At 53.8% G+C, this 25,689-nt stretch overlaps 1 protein-coding gene and 2 pseudogenes across 1 annotated transcript; all 3 read right to left on the bottom strand.

The window, feature by feature from the left end:
* Positions 1–7,111: 7,111 nt before the first annotated feature.
* LOC147414760 (protocadherin gamma-A2 pseudogene) lies at positions 7,112–11,208 on the bottom strand (annotated as a pseudogene).
* A 263-nt stretch (positions 11,209–11,471) lies between these two features.
* Positions 11,472–13,967, bottom strand: LOC147414759 (protocadherin gamma-B5 pseudogene; annotated as a pseudogene).
* A 3,885-nt stretch (positions 13,968–17,852) lies between these two features.
* On the bottom strand, positions 17,853–23,502 carry LOC147414758 (protocadherin gamma-A5-like). Its single transcript, XM_086471221.1, has 5 exons — positions 21,199–23,502; positions 20,533–20,787; positions 20,336–20,479; positions 19,950–20,088; positions 17,853–17,926 (listed from the first exon to the last, which is right to left on the bottom strand). Exons 1-5 carry the CDS (start codon positions 23,500–23,502, stop codon positions 17,853–17,855), a joined length of 2,916 nt encoding a protein of 971 aa, XP_086327347.1.
* Positions 23,503–25,689: the final 2,187 nt, after the last annotated feature.

The raw sequence follows: 25,689 nt of genomic DNA, 5'->3' as shown, positions 1-25,689 counted from the left end.
GACAAGTTCTAACAGGTTCTTGTCTTTCTTTTAGTGTGGACCCCAAAGCTGCACTCAATACTACATATGCGGTCTCACAAAACAGAGTAGAGGCGGAGAACCACCTCCCTCAAGCTGTTGCCCACACTAGTTGTTAAGCAGACCAGGATATACTTGGCTTTCTGAGTAGCAAGTGCACATTGTCAGCTCATGTCCCATTTGTCACCCGTCAGTATCCCCAAGTCCTTCTCTACAAGGCTGCTCTCAGTTCATTCATCCCATGTTCTCTATGGAAACTGGGGATTGTCCCCACACAGGTGCAGGACTTTGCACTTGGCCTTCTTGAACTTCATGGCGTTCTCATGTAGGACCAGTTCCCACTGCCTGTGAAGGTATCAAACAGAACTGGTCCAAGTACAAACCCTTGAGGGCCACCACACATTACCTGTTTCTACTTGGATATTGAGCCATTGACTATAAATCTTTGGACATGGCCACCCAGCCAGTTCCTTATCCGTCTGACAGTCCATATCTAAACCCCATGTCACTCCAATACAGCAGGCAACATCTTGTGGGGGACAGCCTGCACGCATTGTCCCACTGGCCCCCTAGTCTGCTCATGGAAACCGTGCCTGTGCTGGGTTGCCACTCTGCATTTTGGGCACTGCAGTAGAGAGGATTTTGCATTCTTACAGAAGAAACAGAAGGATTCTACGGAACGTGAATGATAAACGTCCAAAATAAAAGAGGAGGGGTCATCCAAGAGAGAATGGGTCCTCAAATTATCCGCTTAGAGGGAATGTCCTCCCTTCTTCTGCCCCAGGCACTGTTCCACAGAGCTGCCACTTCTGCTAAGGTCGTGTTTACATCTATTCCCCCCAACCCTAACAGAACACAGAGATACCCTCACATCCATGGCCTTTCACACCTGTTGTAGGAAGAGCAAGAGGCAATAGCACACAACACATTGCTAAAAAAAGCTATGCTGATAATTACAAGTAAATCTATGTACAAAGCAAACCATTTTATATTCTTTCACTACTGACAAGTGTGCCTCTGGGAGCACACGTGTGCCTGTGAAATCCTTCCTCTGTACAGCTGTAGATATCACAGGTGTGTACGGGATCTGCCCCTGCACTCAGACCACTGGAACAGATGGGACCCTCTACACATGATCAGACACTCTGAGGTCGAGCTGTAGCTCATGACAACAAGCAAGGCCAGAGTTAGAAAAATATCGAAATTAAAGGATCAGGTAGAATCATATTTTTTAGGCCAAACATATTCAGTAAACGCAACTCAAATTACATGGTACTCTGTCAGGAATACAGTGGTGTTTAACTGTTACAAGCAGGGAAATGATCATCTCTTCTTCTGCAACCTCACGTATAGAACTCCCCTGTCTTCTCCCCAACCATACACAACTAGCACATTTCCTTCTGACCTTCTCATATTGGCAAAAACAGCTCATGAGATGATAATGCACCATGATCACACCAAGATAGGGGGTACCTTTGTCTCCTCACCACCATTCAGAGGAGAAACAGAAAGACTCTAAAGCACATAACTGATAAACAGCCAAACTAAAAGAGGAACACTCATCCAACGGAGAACGGGTTACCAAACTATCTGCTTATGTGGAAATTCTTCCACTCTTTTACCACACAAAATGTTCCACAGATATGCAACTTCATTATAAAATATTTCTTCCTTATGTCCATTCTAAATAGACATACGCTCTTTTCAGTTTAAAACCATCGCTTTGTCCTGTCACAACAGGCCCTGATAAAAAGTCTCTCTCTGTCTTTCTTTTAAGCCCTGTTTATGTATTGAAAAGCCACAGTAAGGTCTCCCCAGAGCCTTCTCTTCTCCAGGCTGAAGAACCTCAACTCCTTCAGCCCTTCTTCACAGCAGAATGGCCTCCCTTCTTCAAGGCATCCCTTCCCTTGAGTGAATCAACTGCACCACTCACCTTGGTGTTGTCTGAAAACTCACTGAGAGTGCATATAATCCTTCTGTTTATGAAGATGGTAAATAGTTTTGGTCCAAGTATGGACCCTTGAGGGACACCGTGTTACTGGTTTCCACTTGGAGGACATTGACCCATTGACTATAACTCTTCGGACGCGGCCATCCAGCCAGTTCGTTATCCATCTAACAGGCCAACTGCCAAACTTGTGTCTCTCCAGCTGAGCGGCCAGCATCTTATTGAGGACCTTGGGGGTCACCCTGCATGTGTTCTTCCACTAGCCCCAGTCTGTTCATGGAAACCTTACCTGGGCTGGGTTGTCACTCTGCACTTGGAGCATTGCAGTAGAGAGGGGTTTGCTTTCTTGCGCTACAGACGAGTGTGTGTCTGGGAGCACACGTGTGTCTGTGAAAGCCTTCCTCTGTACAGCTGTAAACATCACAGGTGTGTGTGGGAACTGCCCCTGCACTCAGATCATTGGAACAGATGGGACCTTCCCCATTTGATCAGACACCTGGAGGTCGAGTTTTAGGTCATAACAACTAGCAAGGCAAGAGCTAGAAACATACAGAAATGAATGGATCGGGTGGAATCCTATTTCCTAGGCCAGACTTACTGAGCAAAAGCAACTCAAATTGCACGATACTCCATTAGACACATGGTTGTGTTAACTATGACAAGCAGGAAAATGACCATCTCATCTTCTACAGCCTCACACACAGAGCTCCCTTGTCTTCTCTCAAGCTATACACAACCAGCACGTTTGCTTCTGACCTTCTCATAATTGGTAAAAGTATATCATGATTTGATGGCGCACCTCAATCACAGCAAGAAGGGAGGTACATTTCTCTGCTCACCACCCTTCCGAGAAGAAACAGAAGGATTATAAAGCACACCAATCATAATCAGACAAACTAAAAGACAACTGGACATCCAACAGAGAATGGGTCATCAAACTATCCACTTAAGCGGAATCTCTTCCCCTCTTTTACCACAGGCACTGTTCCACAGAGATGTCACTTCTGCTAAGGTCACGTTTACATCTGTTCCCCCCAACAGTAACAGAACACAAAGATATACTCACAGCTGTACCCGCTGTAACATGCACAAGACGCACCCTATGCACTGCTAAATGAAGCAATAATGATAATGACAAGTAAAGCTACATATATAGGAAACCAAGAAAAGAGGAAAAAAACCTTAAACCAGACAAGCAAGGCAAGGAAACTTTAGGAAAAAAAAGTGTTGTCAGAGACACTCACCAGGGAGTCTTCTTGGTCTTCACTGTAGGTGTTGAAAATCATCCCTGAGGGCATGTGGAATCATTCATATCTCAAGCTGCAAGAATGGCCCTAAATTCTTACTCTGGACTATGTAACAGAGGTTTCATTTTAAGCCATGGTCACCAACTCTCAGCAATTTTTTTCTACTCTGTGGCCTGCTCACCTCCCACAAATATGAAGCCATCAGTGTAAAGAGCTTATCATGAGCCTCTTTCTCAAGCTCAGTCTCTGAGAAATTACTACAGAATTCCTTTGAGCTTCTGCTCCATTTTTGTCACACATAAAATTCTGCCTTAGCTGGCTGAAGCAACTATTTGCTGCAAAATAAGACATTCAAATGCAAAAATCACTGTCCAGAACTGGCTAAAATGAACCACGACCTTTCAGGAAACAAAGGCCTGAAAGAAACTGTAATTACAACTGTGAAGAAACTCCGCATCGCAATCTTACAGGGAGATACAGATGGGTAAAAGAAGTTTCACACAGGGATTATAAGCCTTTCTACTCATGCATTGTTCTACAGGCACAGTTATTGCACAAATACTTTATTACTGGAGGACCGTCACTGCATTTCAGGACAGGAAAAGCAGGATCAGAGCATGAATGGCACAGGCCTTGGCACCAGGTATGACATCAAACCATTGCTCAGCCAAAATAACATTGACCCACCTAGTTTCCTGGCTCACAGCCAGCCTCTCACCTTCCTTGCTCTGCATTCACAGCCTTTAGTTACTCCACAGGTGATGTCCAGTATTTTGACCACAGACAAAAGAGCATTTCATTCAGTAAGATTTTATGGGAACAGAAGGAGATCAAAGTCTTTGTCTTGGCAGATGTGCACCTTCACGGTATGGACTGTTCCCCCAGCCCAACAATTATCAGAGACCTTTTAATATTTTAAGGGTTACCAGTCACAATGAGGCCCAGCTTTAGAACTGTTAACAAACAAGGCTAGAAAAGGAAACTTACAGAAATGAAGGATTCATATCTTAACATTTCAGATTGTCTCCACTGTAGTAGCTACACAAGAAAGATAGCTAGTTTGTGAAAAGTCCACAGGAGGCTCACACAGGCACTCACATGACAGACCATAGCCACAATTCCTCAACATATTTTTTTTTGGACAATAACAAAGGGAAAATACATGGAAACACAACTGTGGGCCTCATCTAACAACTAGGATAAACTGAACTTCTATACCATCTTTACATCTTTTGCATATTTCAAGTATACCACAGCAAACTTTTTCACCTGCCCGGTCTCTGGTCAGACAGAATTATTCACCCTGCTGAAACATTACACAACACAAAGGCTGCCTTTGCAGACACCATTGAAAGAGAAGTTGCATGCACAACTCCTTCTTGAGAACAGGGATCACAACATGGACGCATGCAAGGAGAATCCTCTGCTCATCCTACTACTTTGAAGAAATAGAAGATGTTCTCAAGGGCATAAGTGATATGGTGCTCCAAGAATGACTCAGTCATCAAAGGATCAGCTCAAAGACACCATCATCCTACTTCACCACATGGGCAACTCAGAGGATTCATGTCACTCAAATGTTACTGTAAAGGGTACGTCTATGCTTAATAACTGCCATTCACAGGGAACATTGAGTAACAGGAAAGCTAAATGATGAACTCACAACTTGGCCAGTGGGCATTCTGAGCAGTGGGATATCCAAAAATATGACACTTTCAGACTTACATTATGTAGACAGCAATAAAGCCTGGGAATTAACAAAACACATGCCTCGTCTCTACCAGTACCTCCTCACAAACAGCATCGCCAAGACTCTTCTCAAACACTTCATAGATCTCAGTGCTGTCACTGATATTCATCATTTGCAGATAGAAACCAGCCGAAGAGAGGTTGCACACACAACTTCTTACCCTGGATAACGCTTGATTTCTCATCTATGAAATTCTTTCTTTTCACAGCTGTAAACATGAAAATCATGTCTGGGACAGTCAGACAAATGCACCAGATGTGATCTCCCACACAATATCTCAGATAACGGCCCCATGCAGAAATGAAGACCAGAACATACTCTTCTAGATTATCCCAATTAGAGTAGATACATATTTAAGGTGGTTAGTAGGTAGTGAATACAAAGTTTCTGCTTCCCAAAGCTCCCATTATGGCATTTCTCCTAAGCAAGCTCTTAGTTAAAAATTGATGATGACATGTAAACACACAGGAAGAACCTCCCACGGCTACAAATCTCCCAATACAGCTACAGCAACCCCTGTTCAGTCAAAAGAGCTTGGGAAGCTAAAACTCACATTCCTCAGTGTAATTTCTTTGGATAATAACAAAGGGAAAATTCATGGCACCACAACTGTGGGCCTCATCTAACCACTAGGACAAAACAAAATTCTACACCATCTTTATATCTTTTGGAACTTTGCAGACAGACACCATTGAAAGAAAAGTTGCACACACAACTCCTCCCTACTGAAAACAAGGACACATGCAAGGAGATTCCACTGCTCATCATACTACTTCGAAGAAATGTAAAATGTTCTCAAGTGATATGCAGCTCCCATAAAAACCCAGGTGTCAAAGGATCAGCTCAAACACACCAGCATCCTACTTCAGCGCATGGACAACTGGGAGGATTCACGATACTCAAATGTTAACTTAAAGTGTATGTCTATGCTCAATAACTGCCATTCACAGGAAACATCGTGCCACAGGAAAGCAAACGGATGAACTCAACCCTTGGCCAGGGGGCATTCTGAACAGTGGGATATCCAAAACCATGACACCTTCATTTTTCTAGGCCAGCAATGAAGCCTGGGAATTAACAAAACACATGCTTTGTCTCCACCAGTACCTCCTCACACACAGCACCCCCAAGACTCTTCTCCAACCCTTCACTGTCCCTATTGTTTTCACTGGTGTTCATCATATGCAGAAAGACTCCACCCAAAGAAGAGCTACACACACAACTTCTCCTTACCATGGATAGTGTTTGACTTCTCACCAAGTGGATGTGACAAGCAAGAGCACATTTCCTCTAGTCTTCTAGTCACATTTTAAAGAAACACACCTATGAAAGTCTTTCCCTTTACAGCTGTAAACATAAAAGGCACACAGGCGAAAGTCAGAGAAACATAACAGATGTCATCTTCCACACATTATGCAAGACAATGGCCCAAGGCAGAATTGAAAGGACCAGTACATACTCCTCTACATTATGGCACTTAGAGAAGATACATAATGAAGGTGGTTAGTAGGTAGTGAATACATAGTGTCCTCTCTTCCCAAAGCTCCCATTAAGGCATTTCTCCTAAGCAAGCTGTGAGTTGAGCATTGATGATGACACGCAAATACACAGGAAAAAACTCCCAGGGCTCCCAATCTCCCAATAAACACCAGTTCGGTGAAAAATACTTGGGAAGCCAAAACTCACGTTGCACGATACCGAGCTGGGCATTGAACAGGGAAAGAGGCAAACCATATCTCTTGTATCCCTCAACAGCCCATCATGCACAGCTCCCATGCACCTTGTCTCCAACCCTTCACTCCCTGCATGGTGTTTTTGACCCTCACCATTTGCCATCACTTCTCGTCAAAAAGCCACTTGCCCAGACTGTTTCTCTAGAAAATACACGACCATCACACCACAGATTTCAGGAAAAATTCACATCAATGTGCAAAGACAGAAAATAAATTTCTCCACTCACTACAATTCAGAGAAGAAACACCAAGGTTCTGAAATTAAACAGCAGCCGTCGTCCAGGAGTAACTGGGATAGTGAAAAGCATGTAACACAGAAATGACGTGATAAAGCCACAAAGCCCCGCTCCAACGAAACTCCAGCCCCACACTTCTCCTGCCCCCACAACTGCAACGCTCAACCACAAGCCCACGTTCACTGCCCGGCAGCAAGGGGCACCAGCGGAACCTCCCTCCGCAGGACGCAGAACCCGCCGGGAAAGCGCCGGGAAGCAGCAGAGGGAAGCGTGGCGGGGAAAGCCTGGTCAGAGGCACTCACCGGGGCAGCGGCCGGGTCCGCGCGGCGGGCGCCGGCAGGGTCCTCCCCGAGCAGCGGCGCGGGCTCGTCGGGCGGCGGCCGGGCCGGCAGGGTGTCGCAGCAGCTGGCGCCCGACAAGCGGAGCTGGCTCTTGCGCGAGTCGGCGGTGAGCGACACCTCGTGCGAGTAGGAGTGCAGGAAGGCGCGGACGCCGTCGATGCCCACGAAGGTCGAGGCCGGCACGCCGCGCAGGGCGCCGCTGCCCGCCGCCAGCAGCTGCGAGCGGCGCCAGCGCCGCAGGCGCAGCGCCAGCAGCAGCAGCAGGAAGGCGACGAACAGGCAGGACACGGCCGCCACGGCCACCACCAGCCACCGCGTCAGCCCGCCGGCCGCCTCGCCCGGCGCCGCCGCCGCCGCGCTGCCCAGCTCCCACAGCAGCTCGGCCACGCTCTCGGCCAGCACCACCGTCAGCGTGGCCGTGGCCGACAGCGCCGGCCGCCCGTGGTCCTTCACCACCACCACCAGGCTCTGCCGCGACGCGTCGCGGGCCAGCGGCGACCGCGCCGTCCGCACCTCGCCGCTGTGCAGCCCCACGCGGAACAGCCCCGGCTCCGTCGCCTTGGCCAGCTCGTACGACAGCCACGCGTTCTGACCCGCGTCCGCGTCCACCGCCACCACCTTGGCCACCAGCGACCCGGGCTCCGCCGAGCGCGGCGCCAGCTCCACGCCCGACCAGCCCCACACCGACCCCGACCGCGACCCCAATCCCGCGCTCGCCGACGACGACGACGACGACGCCGGCGGGTACAGCACCTGCGGCGCGTTGTCGTTCTCGTCCACGATCACCAGCCGCACCGACACGTTGCTGCTCAGCGCCGGCGCGCCGCCGTCCTCCGCCCGCACCCACAGCCCCACCTCGCGCACCTCCTCGTAGTCGAACGAGCGCAGCGCGTACAGCGCGCCCGTCTCCGCCTGCACCGACACGTACGACGACAGCGGCGCGCCCCGCACAAGACCCTCCCCCAGCCGGTACCGCACGCGCGCGTTCGCCCCCCAGTCCGCGTCCGTCGCCCGCACCGTCAGCACCAGCGCGCCCGCCGCGTTGTTCTCGGCCAGCCGCGCGCTGTACCGCGCCTCCGCGAACACCGGCGCGTTGTCGTTCACGTCCAGCACGCGCAGCGCCAGCACCGCGCTGCTCCGCAGCGACGGCGAACCGCCGTCCGCCGCCCGCACCGTCACGTTGTACTCCCACACCTCCTCCCGGTCCAGCTCCCGCGCCGTCACCACGCGGTAGTAGTCCTCAAACGACTTCTCCAGCCGGAACGGCAGCCGCTCCGCGATGCTGCACCGCACCTCGCCGTTCGCCCCCGAGTCCCGGTCCTGCACGTGCAGCAGGGCCACCACCGTCCCCGGCGGCGCGTCCTCCGAGATTGCGTCGAGCGCCGACCGCACCGAAATCTCAGGAACGTTATCGTTGACGTCTGTCACGATGATCGCGACTTTCGCCGTGTCGAATAGGGCCCCGCCGTCGTGTGCGTGCACCTCCAGTTCGTACGAGTCGCCTTCCTCGAAGTCCAGGCTCCGCAACAGCGTGATCGAACCCGTCTCGGCATCCAACAGGAATATCTCCGATGCCAGGTCTGTCGCCTTCTTCAGCGAGTATTTCACGTGCCCGTTCAGGCCCTCGTCGGCGTCGGTGGCCGTGACGGTGACGAGGGTGGAGCCCACGGGCACGTCCTCGGGCACACGCACCGGGTACTCCGCCTGCCTGAACACGGGCGCGTTGTCGTTCGCGTCCAGCACCGACACCCGCAGCCGCGCCGTGCCCGTCCGCGCCGGATCGCCGCCGTCGCTCGCCCTCAGCACCAGCTCGTGAAACGCCGCCTCCTCCCGGTCCAGCGCCTTCGCCAGCACCAGCTCGGGACGACGAGCGCCGCCGGGGCCCGCCTGCACGGCCAGCGAGAAGTGCTCGTCGCCGCTCAGCTCGTAGCTCTGCAGGGCGTTCGACCCCGAGTCCGGGTCGTGAGCCTCGGCCAGGGGAAAACGCGAACCCGGCGCTGTCGTCTCGCTCATTCTAAGCTCCGTTTCTTCCTCTCGGAAGCTGGGCGCGTTGTCGTTAATGTCCGTGATCTCCACTTCGATGCCATAAACCTGCATTTGCCCCTCCACTATCACCTCACACCGCAGCACGCATTTCTCCACCAGCCGGCACAGCTGCTCTCTGTCTATCCTCTCCGCCGTCACTAAATGTCCCGTCTTCCCCTGCAGGGTGAAATACTGCCTCCGACCTTCGGAGACAACGCGGACGCCGCGGTCGCGGAGCGCCGACAGCTCCAGCCCCAGGTCCTTGGCCACGTCGCCCACGAACGAGCCCTTCGGCAGCTCCTCGGGCACCGAGTAGCGCAGCTGCCCACACGCCGCCTCCCATAACGCCACCAGGACGCACCACAGCAGGGCTCGCTCCCGCCGGACCCAGCGCCTCCCCGACGCGCTCATCGCCGCCGCGGCGCCGCCGGCACCGCAACACGGCCGGCACCTCCCCGCCGAACACCCACGATACGGCTCCGGCTCTCCGCTCTCGGCCGCTGCTGCCGGACCCTCCGCCTCGTTGCAGCACGACTCCGCACCGCGGGGACGCTCGCAGACCGCCCGAAAGCCGAGAAAGACAGACAGACAGACAGCGAGCGAGAGAGTGAGTGAGCCGGGCTGCAGCGGGCGGGGCTGCCTGCAGAGCTCCGGCCTTCCTCTCGCTCCTCCTCGGTCAACAGCGGCGCCCGCAGCCTCCTCCCGGCACTGCAGGCACCGAGCGCTGCCCACCGCTGTCCGCCCTGCCTTGCCCACGGGCAGCTCGCGGGGACGGCACCGCCATTGGCTTTGGGTTTTCTCCCCTAGAATTCCATTGGCCTCACTTGGACCTTTTATTTCTACCCCATGGCAAAAATTACTTGCCAAAGGTTATTTATGTAAAGTAAAATAAGATTTTGTAATATTACTCGTAGAATATTACTAGTCTTTCCTCAGTAGTCCAAAAGCACAACGTCCAACACGATTTACTGTTGCAGTCATGCTTGAATGACTAGTACAGGGGTAGGAAAAGAAAACGCGTTCTGAGACAGAAAACAAGATAGATACACACCCCTGCCCCCCGGGAGAGTCAGACGTATAAGGTCATTAACCTAAGCAGCAGGAACTTGAGTCACTAACCCAATCGGCAGAAACGTTGCTTTAAATACTTCAGTTCATATGGAACACCCTCGAAATTAACTACTGCACCACCACTGACTGAGATAAGACATTTAAAGGCTAAAGAAGTTGGGGTCAATCAACTGAGAATCTAAACCCCTTAAGGCCGTATAGCTCCTTAGGAACTGGGCCTGATCAGGCACCTGCTATGGGCTCTAAGACCTTTCTGGGAACACCGTACAGGAGGAGGCTCTCCTACTGCTCGAAAACCACTCTCTACAACTACCCAGGAGGCAAGGAGCACATGCTCGGCTCCCGCCGCAGTGCAGAGTAATTGGCTTTGTGGGTACAGCAAGATGGAATAGAGGGACATCTGACTTGTCTCCTGTGCCCATTCTGTGGCCCAGATTATCAAAATGTGGGGTGACTGCAGCTGTACAGTAGATTTGGTTTGCCCCAAATTTTTCTTGTGTACCAAGTTTCTCGATGTTTTTCTATTCTCGACGGTTTTTAGAATGGGATGAGAGCAATGGCATGCTTATTGAAGTCTCTTTGCTAATGGCTACATGATTAAAATACCGGTACAACTAAAGATGCAGCTAACACGGTGAAAGGAAAGATGATGTACTTCAATGTGTGATTTTCTTTTCTAGAAAAACACATAAATTTAGGGGGTTTATAGTTTATACAATCAAGTTACTCTGTAACTGGAGGAAGGAACTTTCCTTTTCTCAGAAATCAAGGTGGAAAGGATTGCAGCTTTTTAGTAAAGTACGTTTTATTTCTTGAACATTCACGTTGGTATGACACATTTTCAACGAAATACTGTAGGACAGCAAAAGACAAGCACTGCTGCGCACCTGAAACTGGGGGTGGGGATCACTGATAAACTATAAATAGACTGTAATAAAGTGCTTAGACTGTCATTTTGGGAAATTTTTTGACATTTGATATATTTTTTCCGGATCTTAGAGGCCTACACTTGTAAAGACACAGATGTAAATAACTACTGAAAAAAATGGCTGAGAGAACTAACTCTTCGGTTTAGTATTCCTCCATAAACCAGTTCCAAGCTTCACTCTATGCGAAAATGGGTTCGGAAAAGAAACCGTGCGAGCTTACAGACCTGCGGTGCGTCGGGGTCCGCCGGCGGCTCTCCCGCGTCGGCGCTGCCGCTCGGGCTCCGCTTCCCGCAGGCCTCCGCGCCGAGAAGCTCCTCCGCGGGCAGGCTGGGCAGCGGCGGCGGCAGCCAAGCGGCCTCGGCGGCGGCGCGGCCCGGCGCCACGCACAGGTTGTAGGAGTAGGGCAAGGTGCCCTCGCAGAAGTCGGCCGGGAAGGCGGCGCCGGCCACGGAGAAGCGCTGCGCGCCCAGGCAGCGCAGCACGGCGGGCGGCCCGGCCCGCCGCACCCGCGCCAGCACGGCCAGCGCCACGCTCAGCACGAACAGCGCCGACAGCAGCGCCAGCGCCAGCACCAGGTAGAACTGCAGCTCCGCCGGCGGCTCGGCGCCCGCCGCCCGCTCGCTCAGCGCCGGCAGCGCCTCCTGCAGGCTCTCGGCCAGCACCACGTGCAGCGTGGCCGTGGCCGACAGCGCCGGCTGCCCGTGGTCCTTCACCACGGCCACCAGCCGCTGCTTCGCCGCGTCCCTCTCCGACACGGCCCGCGCCGTCCGCACCTCGCCGCTGTGCAGCCCCACGCGGAACAGCGCCGGCTCCGCCGCCTGCACCAGCTCGTACGACAGCCACGCGTTGCGCCCCGCGTCCGCGTCCACCGCCACCACCTTGGCCACCAGGTACCCGGCCTCGGCCGAACGCGGCACCACCTCGAACGACGAAGACGACGCCCCAGCTCCAGGCGCCGCTCCCGCCGCCGGCCACAGCACCCGCGGCGCGTTGTCGTTGCGGTCCAGCACGAAGACGCGCACCGTCGCCGTCGAGCTGCGCGCCGGCGCCCCGCCGTCCTGCGCCCGCACCGCCACCGCGAACTCGCGGCACTGCTCGTAGTCCAAGGAGCGCTGCGCGTACACCGCGCCGCTCCGCGCCTCCACCGACACGTACGCCGCCGCGCCCGCGCTGCCGCCCGCCAGCCAGTAGCTCACGCGCCCGTTGGCGCCCGCGTCCGCGTCCCGCGCCCGCACGCGCACCACCTCCGCGCCCGCCGCGTTGTTCTCCGGCACGTACGCGCTGTAGGCCGCCTCCTCGAACACCGGCGCGTTGTCGTTCACGTCCGACACCTCCAGCACCAGCGCCGCCACGCTGGACAGCGCCGGCGCGCCCCGGTCCCGCGCCACCACCGTCACGCGGTGCTCGGACGCCTGCTCACGGTCCAGCGAGCTCGCCGTCACCACCTTGTACGAGCCGCCCGACGACGACACCAGCGACAGCGGCGCCTTGCCCGACAGCTCGCACCACACCTGACCGTTCTCCCCGGAGTCCGGGTCGTTCACGTTCAGGAGCGCCACCACCGTGCCGACCGGCGCGTCCTCGGGCACCGGGCTCGACACCGACAGCATCGTGATTTCGGGCGCGTTGTCATTCTCGTCCGTGACGTCTATCTGCACTTCGCTGTGAGCCGTGAGCCCGCCGCCGTCCCTCGCCTCCAGGACGAAGCCGTATTTGCTCTTCTCCTCGAAATCGAGGGGCGCCGCCGTCCTCACCTCGCCGCTCTCGCTGTCCACACTGAACAACGCGCGGACGCTGTCGGGCACGTTGCCGAAGCCGTAGGACACCCGCCCGTTGGAGCCCGCGTCCGCGTCCGTGGCCCGCACCCGCAGCACCAGCGACCCCGCCGGCAGATTCTCCCGCACTCGAGCCTCGTACACGCTTTTATTGAACACGGGCGCGTTGTCGTTGGCGTCCGTCACGTTGACGCGAACCTGCACAGTCCCGGACCTCACCGGGTCCCCCCCATCTACCGCCGTCAGCACCAGCTGAAACGAGCTCTGCTTCTCCCGGTCCAACGCTCTCTCCAGCACTAACGCCGGCTGCTTCTTTCCGCCCGGGCTCTCCGTCATGGCCAGAGTGAAGGACGGGTCGCTAGTGAGCTCGTAAGTCAGCTGCGAGTTGCTGCCCACGTCCGCGTCTCGGGCCATCTCCAGCGGAAAAAGAGCACCAGGAAGTGTCAACTCTGCGATCTCGAGGTCCAGAGCAGCCCTGCTGAAGGTCGGCGCGTTGTCGTTGACGTCCTGGATGGCCACCTCGACGTGGAAAACGTTGAGCGGGTTCTGCACCAGCGCCTCGAAGCTGACGGAGCAGGACGCCGCCTCGCCGCACAGCTCCTCCCGGTCCAGCCTCTCGCTCACGTACAGCTCCCCGGTCTCCTCGCTCACGCCGAAGTACTTCACTTGCCTTGTAGCGGCAGACGCCACCCGCAGCTTGCGTGCCGGCAGGTCGGCCGGGCTCAGCCCCAGGTCCCGCGCCAGCGGCCCCACCAGCGAGCCTCTGCCCAGCTCCTCGGGGATGGCGTAGCGGAGCCGCTCCGGCGCCGCCCGGCAGCACAAGCCCAGCACCAGAGCGGACAGCAGCACTCGCCCGGCTGCTCGCCGCCGGCTCTGCCTCTGCCTCCCCGCCATTCTGCACAGCGAGCGCCGCGCTCCTCCTTCCGCCGCTGCCCGCCCTCCGCCCGGCCTTCCGCCGCGCTCCGCAGCCCGCGCAGGGGCCGCCGCAGGGCTGCGAGCTCGCCGCCGCCGCCTCGGACGCCGCCGCTCCCCGCGCCGCGCCGCCGCTCGCCTCTGCTGCCCGCGCCGCTGCCGCTCTGGCCGCCGCCGGGCGAGCGAGCGGCCCGCGGGGGCAGGACGCTGCGGCGGCTCCGCGGCGGCGGCGGCTGCGGCTCCAGCGCCGCTCCGCCTCGGCCAACAGCGGCACCCGGAGGCGCCGCGACGCCACCGCAGCCGCCTCGTGGCCGCGCTCACAGGGGCCGCGCTTCTGCCCGGCTTTCGCTGCCCGCACCCGCCTTTGGAGTCTCTCTGTTATTGGAATCGGGAAGCGCAGAGGCACTTGCTTAATGCGACTCCAACGGCGTTTAAAACTGAGATACGCTGTCGGGTAATTTTGGGCCTCAGTGCAGAGCAATAAAGACTGGATGTCAGCTGCTCTTAAGAAGTCTAAGTGGAAATATAAGAGCAATACACAATTTTATATTTGTGGAAGACATTATTTTCCTTTCAGATTGCGTTTACCTGTGAGAAATACCAACAAGGAAATACTTGTGATGGAGTAATTAATAAGCCATCACAAACAGAATGAAGGAAATGTCATTGCAATCTTGTCATACAGGGCCTGCAAAAGACTTGCCATCATCCCTGCTTTTCTTCCCATTACTCATGTCAGTCTCTGGCATTTGTCCCACTGTTTATTGTAGAGAAGAAGAATTGCACGGAGAAATGTATCACCCCAAATGGCATGTGCGTACTTGTGTGCTAAAATAGCAGAATGAACTTCAGTATTGTATTTCTGAGTCACCAAAGTTCCTATTTTGTGTCTCCATATTTGAGGGGCTGAAAACTGGAAAGTGCAAAGCCATGTCAAGTCTTTCATAGACCAAAGAAAGTTATGAGTTGGAAGGGAACTTTAAAGACCATCAGGTCTACCCCTCTGCCACGGGCTGGCACATCCTTTACCAGATCAGGTTGCTGAAAGCCCCATCCAGCCTCAGCTTGAACCCTTTTAATGGTGGTGCATACATAAATTCGCTGGGCAACCTGTTCCAGGGTCTCACGACATTTATTGTAAAACATTTCTTCCTCATGTCCAATGGAACCTGCCTTCTTTCAGTTCAAAACCCCTGCCCCTTTCCCTGTCACAACAGGCCCTAGTAAAAGTCTCTCCCAATCTTTCTTTTAAGCCCCTTTCATGCGCTGAAAAGCCACAATAAGTTCTTCCCAGAGCCTTCTCTTCTCCAACCTGAAGAACCCCAACTCCTCCAGCCATTCCTCTTAGGAACAGTCCTTTGACAATGTTGTGGCTCTCCTCTGGACCAGATCTAACAGGTTCATGTCTGTCTTGTAGTGTGGGCCCCAGAGCTGCACTCTAGGCAGGATCTCCCAAAAGTATGGTAGGGGAGGAGATTTCCCTTGCTCGACCTGCTGCCCATGCTACTTGTTAGGCAGACTGGGGTATGCTTGGCTTACTGAGTAGCAAGTGCACATTGCCAGCTCATGTCCCATTTGTCACCCACCACTACCCACAACTCCTTCTCTTCAGAGATGCTCTCAATCCATACTCCTCCACTTGTATTGAAAGTGGGGATTGCCCCAACCCAGGTGGAGGACCTTGCACTTGGCCTTGTTGAACTTCATGACACTGACAGGTCTGCCCACCTCTCAAGTTAGTCAAGGTCCCTCTGGATAGCATCCCTTCCTTCCACCAAATCAACCGCACCACTCAGCTTAGTGTCATCAGTAAATTTGCTGAGGCTGCCCTTAATCCCAGTGTCTATGAAGACAGTGAATAGTACTGTTCCTGCTACAGACCCTTGAGGGACATCACGTTACTGGTTTCCACTTGCACATTGAACCATTGACTATAACTCTTTGGACACGGACATCCACCAGTTCCTGATCCATCTAACAGATCACACAGCAAATCCGGGTCTCTCCAACTGAACAGGCAGCATGTTTTGGGGACCATGGGGGGGACACCCTGCACACACTCTCCCACTGCCCCTCAGTCTGTTCCTGGAAACCTTGTCTGGGCTGGCTTGCCACTCTCCACTTGGAGCATTGCAGCAGTGATGGCTTTGCATTCTTTTGCTACAGACAAGTGTGCCTCTGCGAGCACACATATGTCTGTGAAAGCCTTCTTCTGTACAGCTGTAAACATTCAAGGTGTATGTGGGAACTGGCCCTGCACTCAGACCACTGGAACAGATGGGACCTTCTACACAGCACACCCTGAGGTCAAGCTGTAGCTTATGACAACAAGCAAGGCAAGAATTAGAAACATACAGAAATGAATGGATCAGGTAGAATCCTATTGCTGAGGCCAAAGATATTAAGCAGAAGCAACTCAAATTGCCTGTGTTAACTATGTCCTTCTGACCGTCTCGTATTTGGCAAAAGTATATCATGAGATCGTGATGCTCCATGATCACACCAAGAAAGGAGGTACATTTTTCTGCTCACCACCATTCTGAGAAGAAACAGAAGGATTCTAAAGCACACCAGTGATTAACAACCAAAACCAAAGGACAACCAGTCATTCAACAGAGAATGATTCATCAAACTGCTGCCTTAGGTGGAATCGCCTCCCCTCTTTTACCACACACATGGTTCAACAAAGATGCCACTTCTGCTAAGGTCACGTTTACATCTATTCCCTCTAACAAAAGCAGAACACAGAGATACCTTCACGTGTCCTGCCTTGCACACCCACTATAGCAAGAGCAAGAGGCACGAACACATGACCCATTGCTAAATAAAGCTATGCTGATAATTACAACTAAAGCTACATACACAGGAGCCCAGGAGAGAAAATGCACCCTAAGGACAGCTCAGTCTTCACGGCAGGCCTTGAAATTAACCACTGAGAGCACCTGGAAGTCATTCATGTCTCAAGTTGCAAGTGCAGCCCTGAAGTCTCACTCTGGACTACACAGTAGGGAGTTTCATTTTAGAGAAATACTCATCGTCTTTCAGCAATTTTTTCCTACTCTATGGCCTGCTCCTCTACAACAGCAAGCCATAAGTGTCAACACCTTATCATGGACCTCTTTCTCAAGCTCAGGCTTCCGAGAAATTACTAGAGTCTCTTTGAGCTTCTGCTTCTTTCTCCTCACACATCAAATTTTGTCTTACATGGCTGAAGCAACTATTTGCTGCAAAACAACACACACAGTTTCAAATGCAAAAATCATCATCCACAAATGGAGAAAATGAACCACAACCTTCCAGGAAACAAAGGCCTGAAAGAAACTGTAATTACAACTATGAAGAAACTCCACATTGCAATCTTACAGGGAGATACAGATGGGTAAAGGAGGTTTCACATGGGAATTATAAGCTGTTCTACCCATGCATCATTGTTCAACATGTACAGTTATTGTGTAAATACTTTATTGCTGGAGGACTGTCACTGTCTTTCAGCACAGCGAAAGCAGAATCTCAGCATGAATGGCACAGGCCTTGGCACCAGGCACGATGTCAAACCACTGCTCAGCCAAAGCCACACTGACCCATTTAATTTCCTGGTTTGAAACCAGCCTCTCGCTCTCCTCACTCTGCATTCACTGCATTTAGTTGCAACATGGACAATACCAAACTTTCGGCCATAGGTCAGCAACAGGCAAAAGGGCATTTCATTCAGTGACTTCTTAGGAAATAGAAGGATATCGACGTCTCTGTCTTTTGTATATTGGGTTTGTGTGGCAAGGTTTTTGTACCAGGAGGGTTACAGGGGTGGCTTCTGGGAGGAGATGACAGAAGCTTCATTCATGTACCACAGAGCCCGTTTAGCTGGCTTCAAGATGGACCCACTACTGGTCCTGTTGTCATATCGTATTTAAGAAGGGTTAAAATCTGCTGTCCAATAGCAGCTGGGAGAGAGGAACAAGAATATATGAGAGAAACAAAGCTGCAGATGCCAGTGGAGAAGGAGGTGCTTCAGGTGCCGGAGCAGAGATCCCCCTGCAGCCCATGATGAAGACCATGGTGACACAGGATGTCCCCCTGCAGCACACGGAGGTCCTTGGTGGAGCAGGTATCCAAATATTTTGTTGCTGAAGTAGAAAATGCTACAGCTGAAAAAGCAAATGCTTTATTGCTGGAGGACTGTCATTGCCTTTCAGGACAGGGAAACCAGGATCACAAGGTGAATGGCACAGGCCTTGGAACAAGGCATGACATCAAACCATTGCTCAGCCAAAGCCACATTGCCCCATCTGTTTTCCTGGTTCAAAGGCAGCTTCTCATCCTCCTTTCACAACATTCACAACCTTTAGTTGCTCCACAGACAATATCCCAATACTTTGGCCACATGCCAAAAAGCACTTTATTCAGTAACATACAGAAGGATGTCCAATTCTTTCTTTTAGCAGCTGTACACCTTCAAGGTATGGATGGAAACTGCTTCCCCACCCCAACAACTGCAAAAGTTCTTTTGATTTTTAAGCGTTACTAGCCAGAATGAAGACCAGATTTAGACTTGGACCAAAGCAAACAAACGAACACACACCCCCCAAAAAAAACAAGGCAAGAAAGAAACCTACAGGAGTGAAGGAATCATAGCTTAACATTTCAGATTATGTCAAGTGTAGTAGGTACACAACAAAGTTAACTAGTTGTTAGAAAGTCCACAGGAGGCTCAACCAGGAGCTCACGTCAAAGACCATAGCCACAGTTCCTTAACGTATATTTCTCTGAAACGATAAAAGGGAAAATGCATGGAACCATAGCTGTGGGCCTCATCTAAAATCTGGGACAAACTGAACTTTTACACTGTCTTTACAATTTTTAGACATTTCCAATTCTACCACAGCAAACTTTTTCAACTGCCCTGTCTTTGGACAGACAGAATGCTTCACCCTGATTAAACATCACCTAACAAAAACCTACTTTTGCAGACAGACAGCATTGAAAGTTCCACACACAACTCCTCCCTACTGAGAACAAGGATGAGAACACAGGAACATGTAAAGTGATTTCTCTGCTCATCACAACACTTCAAAGAAATGTAAAAGGTTCTCAGGGGCATAAGCGATATGCAGCTCCAAGAAAGACTCAGTCACCAAAGGATCAGCTCAAAGACACCATCATCCTACTTCAGCATGCTGATAGGCAAACTGACGGACCCACATCTTGGCCATCTGGATTCTGAGCAGTGGCATATCCAAAAGCCAAATCCAAAATCCCTCAGACTTACATTCTGGATTTACAAAACACATGCCATGTCTCCACCAGTATTTTCTCACACACAGCACCCCCAAGACTCTCTTCAAAACTTTCATGGCTCGCATCATTGTCACTGATCTTCATAATTTGCAGATAGGGTCCAGATAAAAAGAAGATGCACAGACAATTTCTCCCTACCTTTGATAGTATTTGTCTTGTCTTGCATAGGACAAGCAAGAGCATTTCTTCTACTCACATCTTAAGGAAACATGTCTACAGCAGCCTTTCACTTCACAGGCATAAAACTGAAAATCACATACGGGACAGTCAGAGACATGTAACAGATCCCACAGATTATCAGAGACAGAGGTCCACATTGAGATTTTTAGAAGGAGCAAGGCAGGAAGTTAACCCCATGCAGAAGTGAAGGGTCCAGTACATACTCTTCTAGATTATGGCATTGCACGAAGATACAAAAGCCAGGTATTTAGTTGGGAAAGAATAAATTGTTGGCTCTTCCCAAGCTCCCCTTATGGCATTTATAAGTACTTCAGAATTAAGATGCTAGTTCAGTAGATCACGACAACGTACAAACACACAGGAAGAACCTCCCAGGGCTCTCAATACGGTTGGACTAAAACATCTCAGGGGGAGCTTAATTGGCAAGATGAAACTCCCATTGTATAATACCACAGCTGGGCACTGAACCGGGAAAGGAGCAAAAGCTACCTCTTGCATCCTGAAACAGCCCATCACCCATATCTTCCACGACTCTCCTCTCCAACCCTTCACATCCTGCATAGCGTTCTTTGACCCTCACCATTTGCAGGCACTTCTCATCACAAAGCCACTTGCCCAGACTGTTTCTCTAGAAAATGCAGTACCATCACACCACAAACTTCACACACGTATCTTCACATCTCTGTACTCAGACAGAGATACATTTCTTCGCTAACTACACCAGAGAAGAAACATCATGGTTCTGAAAGTAAAACAGCAGCAGACGTCCAGGAGTAACTTGGGACAGTGAAAAACATCTAACACAGAAAACCACAAAGCCCCGCTCCAACGAAACTCCAGCCAGCAGGAGACCAACACCTCCCCTGCCCCCCCACAACAACTGTAACGCTCAGCCACAAGCCCACGTTCACCGCCACGCAGCGAGAGGCACCAGCGCACAGTGCGTTGCGGAGCAAAGCTTCACCTTCCTGGGAACCCAACCTCCCTCCGCAGGACGCAGAACTACGCTTGGAAAGCGCCTGGAAGCAGCAGAGGGAAGCGTAGCGGGGAAAGCCTGGTCAGAGGCACTCACCGGGGCAGCGGCCGGGTCCGCGCGGCGGGCGCCGGCAGGGTCCTCCCCGAGCAGCGGCGCGGGCTCGTCGGGCGGCGGCCGGGCCGGCAGGGTGTCGCAGCAGCTGGCGCCCGACAAGCGGAGCTGGCTCTTGCGCGAGTCGGCGGTGAGCGACACCTCGTGCGAGTAGGAGTGCAGGAAGGCGCGGACGCCGTCGATGCCCACGAAGGTCGAGGCCGGCACGCCGCGCAGGGCGCCGCTGCCCGCCGCCAGCAGCTGCGAGCGGCGCCAGCGCCGCAGGCGCAGCGCCAGCAGCAGCAGCAGGAAGGCGACGAACAGGCAGGACACGGCCGCCACGGCCACCACCAGCCACCGCGTCAGCCCGCCGGCCGCCTCGCCCGGCGCCGCCGCCGCCGCGCTGCCCAGCTCCCACAGCAGCTCGGCCACGCTCTCGGCCAGCACCACCGTCAGCGTGGCCGTGGCCGACAGCGCCGGCCGCCCGTGGTCCTTCACCACCACCACCAGGCTCTGCCGCGACGCGTCGCGGGCCAGCGGCGACCGCGCCGTCCGCACCTCGCCGCTGTGCAGCCCCACGCGGAACAGCCCCGGCTCCGTCGCCTTGGCCAGCTCGTACGACAGCCACGCGTTCTGACCCGCGTCCGCGTCCACCGCCACCACCTTGGCCACCAGCGACCCGGGCTCCGCCGAGCGCGGCGCCAGCTCCACGCCCGACCAGCCCCACACCGACCCCGACCGCGACCCCAACCCCGCGCTCGCCGACGACGACGACGACGACGCCGGCGGGTACAGCACCTGCGGCGCGTTGTCGTTCTCGTCCACGATCACCAGCCGCACCGACACGTTGCTGCTCAGCGCCGGCGCGCCGCCGTCCTCCGCCCGCACCCACAGCCCCACCTCGCGCACCTCCTCGTAGTCGAACGAGCGCAGCGCGTACAGCGCGCCCGTCTCCGCCTGCACCGACACGTACGACGACAGCGGCGCGCCCCGCACAAGACCCTCCCCCAGCCGGTACCGCACGCGCGCGTTCGCCCCCCAGTCCGCGTCCGTCGCCCGCACCGTCAGCACCAGCGCGCCCGCCGCGTTGTTCTCGGCCAGCCGCGCGCTGTACCGCGCCTCCGCGAACACCGGCGCGTTGTCGTTCACGTCCAGCACGCGCAGCGCCAGCACCGCGCTGCTCCGCAGCGACGGCGAACCGCCGTCCGCCGCCCACACCGTCACGTTGTACTCCCACACCTCCTCCCGGTCCAGCTCCCGCGCCGTCACCACGCGGTAGTAGTCCTCAAACGACTTCTCCAGCCGGAACGGCAGCCGCTCCGCGATGCTGCACCGCACCTCGCCGTTCGCCCCCGAGTCCCGGTCCTGCACGTGTAACAGGGCCACCACCGTCCCCGGCGGCGCGTCCTCCGAGATCGCGCTCAGCGCCGACGAAACAGTCAGTTCGGGCGCATTGTCGTTGACGTCGCTCACAGCGATCCCGACTTTCGCCGTGTCGAATAATCCCCCGCCGTCCCGTGCCTGCACCTCCAGTTCGTACGAGTCGTCTTCCTCGAAGTCCAGGCTCTGCACCAGCGTGATCGATCCCGTCTCGGCATCCAACAGGAATATCCGGGAGGCTTTCTCGGTGATTTTCTTCAGAGAGTATTTGACGTGCCCGTTCAGCCCCTCGTCAACGTCGGTGGCCGTGACGGTGACGAGGGTGGAGCCCACGGGCACGTCCTCGGGCACACGCACCGGGTACTCCGCCTGCCTGAACACGGGCGCGTTGTCGTTCGCGTCCAGCACCGACACCCGCAGCCGCGCCGTGCCCGTCCGCGCCGGATCGCCGCCGTCGCTCGCCCTCAGCACCAGCTCGTGAAACGCCGCCTCCTCCCGGTCCAGCACCTTCGCCAGCACCAGCTCGGGACGACGAGCGCCGCCGGAGCCCGCCTGCACGGCCAGCGAGAAGTGCTCGTCGCCGCTCAGCTCGTAGCTCTGCAGGCCGTTCGACCCCGAGTCCGGGTCGTGAGCCTCGGCCAGGGGAAACCGCGAACCCAGCGCTGTCGTCTCGCTTATTGTCTCCTCCAGCTCAACGTCCTTGAAGCTGGGCGCGTTGTCGTTAATGTCCGTGATTTCCACTTCGATGCCATAAACCTGCATTTGCCCCTCCACTATCACCTCACACCGCAGCACGCATTTCTCCACCAGCCGGCACAGCTGCTCTCTGTCTATCCTCTCCGCCGTCACTAAATGTCCCGTCTTCCCCTGCAGGGCGAAATAGTGCGGCATCCGACCTCTGTCTATGATGCGGATGCCTCGGTCGCGGAGCGCCGGCAGCTCCAGCCCCAGGTCCTTGGCCACGTCGCCCACGAACGAGCCCTTCGGCAGCTCCTCGGGCACCGAGTAGCGCAGCTGCCCCCACGCCGCCTCCCACAACGCCACCAGGACGCACCACAGCAGGGCTCGCTCCCGCCGGATCCAGCGCCTCCCCGACGCGCTCATCGCCGCCGCGGCGCCGCCGGCACCGCAACACGGCCGGCACCTCCCCGCCGAACACCCACGATACGGCTCCGGCTCTCCGCTCTCGGCCGCTGCTGCCGGACCCTCCGCCTCGCTGCAGCACGGCTCCGCACCGCGGGGACGCTCGCAGACCGCCCGAAAGCCGAGAAAGACAGACAGACGGACAGATAGCGAGCGAGAGAGTGAGTGAGCCGGGCTGCAGCGGGCGGGGCTGCCTGCAGAGCTCCGGCCTTCCTCTCGCTCCTCCTCGGTCAACAGCGGCGCCCGCAGCCTCCTCCCGGCACTGCAGGCACCGAGCGCTGCCCACCGCTGCCCGCCCTGCCTTGCCCACGGGCAGCTCGCGGGGACGGCACCGCCGCCAGCGAGACACCGGTCCCCGGCCAGCGCTGATCGCCTGCCTTCACTTTTCTCCAGCCCAGCTCTTCTGTGATCCTCCAGGTCATCCCGACCCGAAAGAATTAAGACGGCTCCCATGGTTGTGTTATTTCCACACCACAAAATTTTTCTTGTAACAGTGATATAATATAGATATAAAGTTCTCTTAATATGACGTACAGAATACTACGATTCTAATCCTACGAGTCTGAAAGCACAGTCTCCACCACGCATTGCACAGCATTTTGTATCATTTGAGTCTGAATTATTTCTTTCTCACCCTTTCTGCAGATCTGCATCATACTGGAATGTCACTGGCCACATTGATTTTCCAAATCCTGACCAATAGCACGAGGCAGCAATGAAGATGCTCCATCAAAAGGAGTCCTCGCAAAAGGCTGCCCTTCACTCCTGTCTTTGTTACTTTTCACTGGCACATTGGAGGCTGCTCTGCATCATCTTCCACTTCTCTCCTTTCTCCAACCACCATTTTAGAATTCTTTGTTGAAGAAGCCGTTCTTACACTTGGGACTTAGTGCTCCATTCTAGAGTAACCCAGCAGCAGGCAGCAATGCATGTACATTGTCTGTCCAGGGGGTCATTAAAACAAAACAAAACAAAACAAAAAAACACACAAAAAAGTACAGAAAAACATTAGCATAAAGCAAACTCCACATTAAACCAAGTACAACTCTTTGGGAAAAGGGGGATGCAAGAAGAAAACACCCTCTGAAATACAAACCTCACCTTTCTGGGCAGCAAGTGTATATTGCCAGCTCATGTCCCATTTGTCACCCACCACTACGCACAAGTCCTTCTTCTCAGAGCTGCTCTCAATCCATTCATCACACAGCCTGTACTGAAACTGGGGATTGCCCACAAAAGTACAGGACCTTGTACTTGGCCTAGTTTAATTCATTACACTTACATGTAGGACCACTTCTCAACCCTGTCAAGATCCCTCTGGATGGCATCCCTTTCTGCTAGCAAATCTGCAGCCCCAGTCTGTTCATGGAACACTGACCTGGGTTGCCACCCTGCATTTGGAGCACTGCACTATTCTTTTGCATTCTTAGGCAAATTTGCATTCCTTCCCTCTAGCAAATCAATGACAGCACTCAGCTTGCTGTCATCTGCAAATTTGCTGGGGGTGCACTCAATCCCACTGTCTATGAAGATACTAAACAGTACTGGTGCCACTACAGACCCTTGAGGGACACCACACATCATTGTTTTTCACTTGGACATTGAGCCATTGTCTATAATACTTTGGACGCAGCCCTCTAGTCAGTTCCTTATCCTTCCAACAGGCCACATGTCAAATCCATGTCTTTCCAACTGAGCAGGCAGCTCACACCCTGCATGTGTTTGTCCACTGGCGCCCAGTCTGTTCATGGAAACCTTGCCTGGGCCGGCTTGCCACTCTGCACTGCAATAGAGATGGTGGTTTTGCATTCTTACACTACAGACAAGTGTGCCTCTGGGAGCACACGTGTGTCTGTGAGAGCCTTCCTCTGTACAGCTGTAAACATCACAAGTGTGTGTGGGAACTGCCCCTGCACTCAGACCACTGGAACAGACGGGACCTTCCATGTGCGATCAGACACCCTGAGGTCTAGAAACATACAGAAATGAACAGATCAAGAGGAATAATATTTATTAGGCCAAACATATTGAGTAGAAGAAACTCAAATTGAATAGTACTGCATTAGGCACACAGTTGTGTTAACTATGACAAGGAAGGAAATTACCCTCTCTTCTTCTACAGCCTCACACACAGAACTCCCTTGTCATCTCTCCAATCCTACACAACTGGCAGGTTTGCTTCTGATCTTCTCAGAATTGACAAAAACGTATCATGAGATGATGACGCACCATGATCACACCAAGAAGTACAACAAGGTACATTTTTCTGCTCACCACTACTCAGAGGAAAAAAAAAAAAAAAAAAGGATTCTAAAGCACTTGAATGATAAACAGCCAAGCTAAAAGAAGAGCAGTCATCCAACAGAGAACGGGTCATCAAATTAATGGCTTAGGGGGAATTTCCTCCCCTCTTTTACCACACGCACTGCTCCACAGGGATGCCACTTCTGCTAAGGTTGTGTTTACTTCTGTTCTCCCCAACAAAAACAGAACACAGAGATACCCTCACATCTCCGGCCTTCTTTCACATCCTCTGTAGCAAGAGGCACTAACACATGATGCATTGCTAAACAAAGCTATGCTGGTAATTACAAGTAAACCTACATACAAAGCAAACCAAGAAAAGAAAAACAAACGCAT

This window comes from Leptosomus discolor, chromosome 10 (genome assembly GCF_034619465.1).
Source record: "Leptosomus discolor isolate bLepDis1 chromosome 10, bLepDis1.hap2, whole genome shotgun sequence".
NCBI classification, from domain to species: domain Eukaryota; kingdom Metazoa; phylum Chordata; class Aves; order Leptosomiformes; family Leptosomidae; genus Leptosomus; species Leptosomus discolor.
This window is presented reverse-complemented; position numbering and strand designations above follow the sequence as displayed.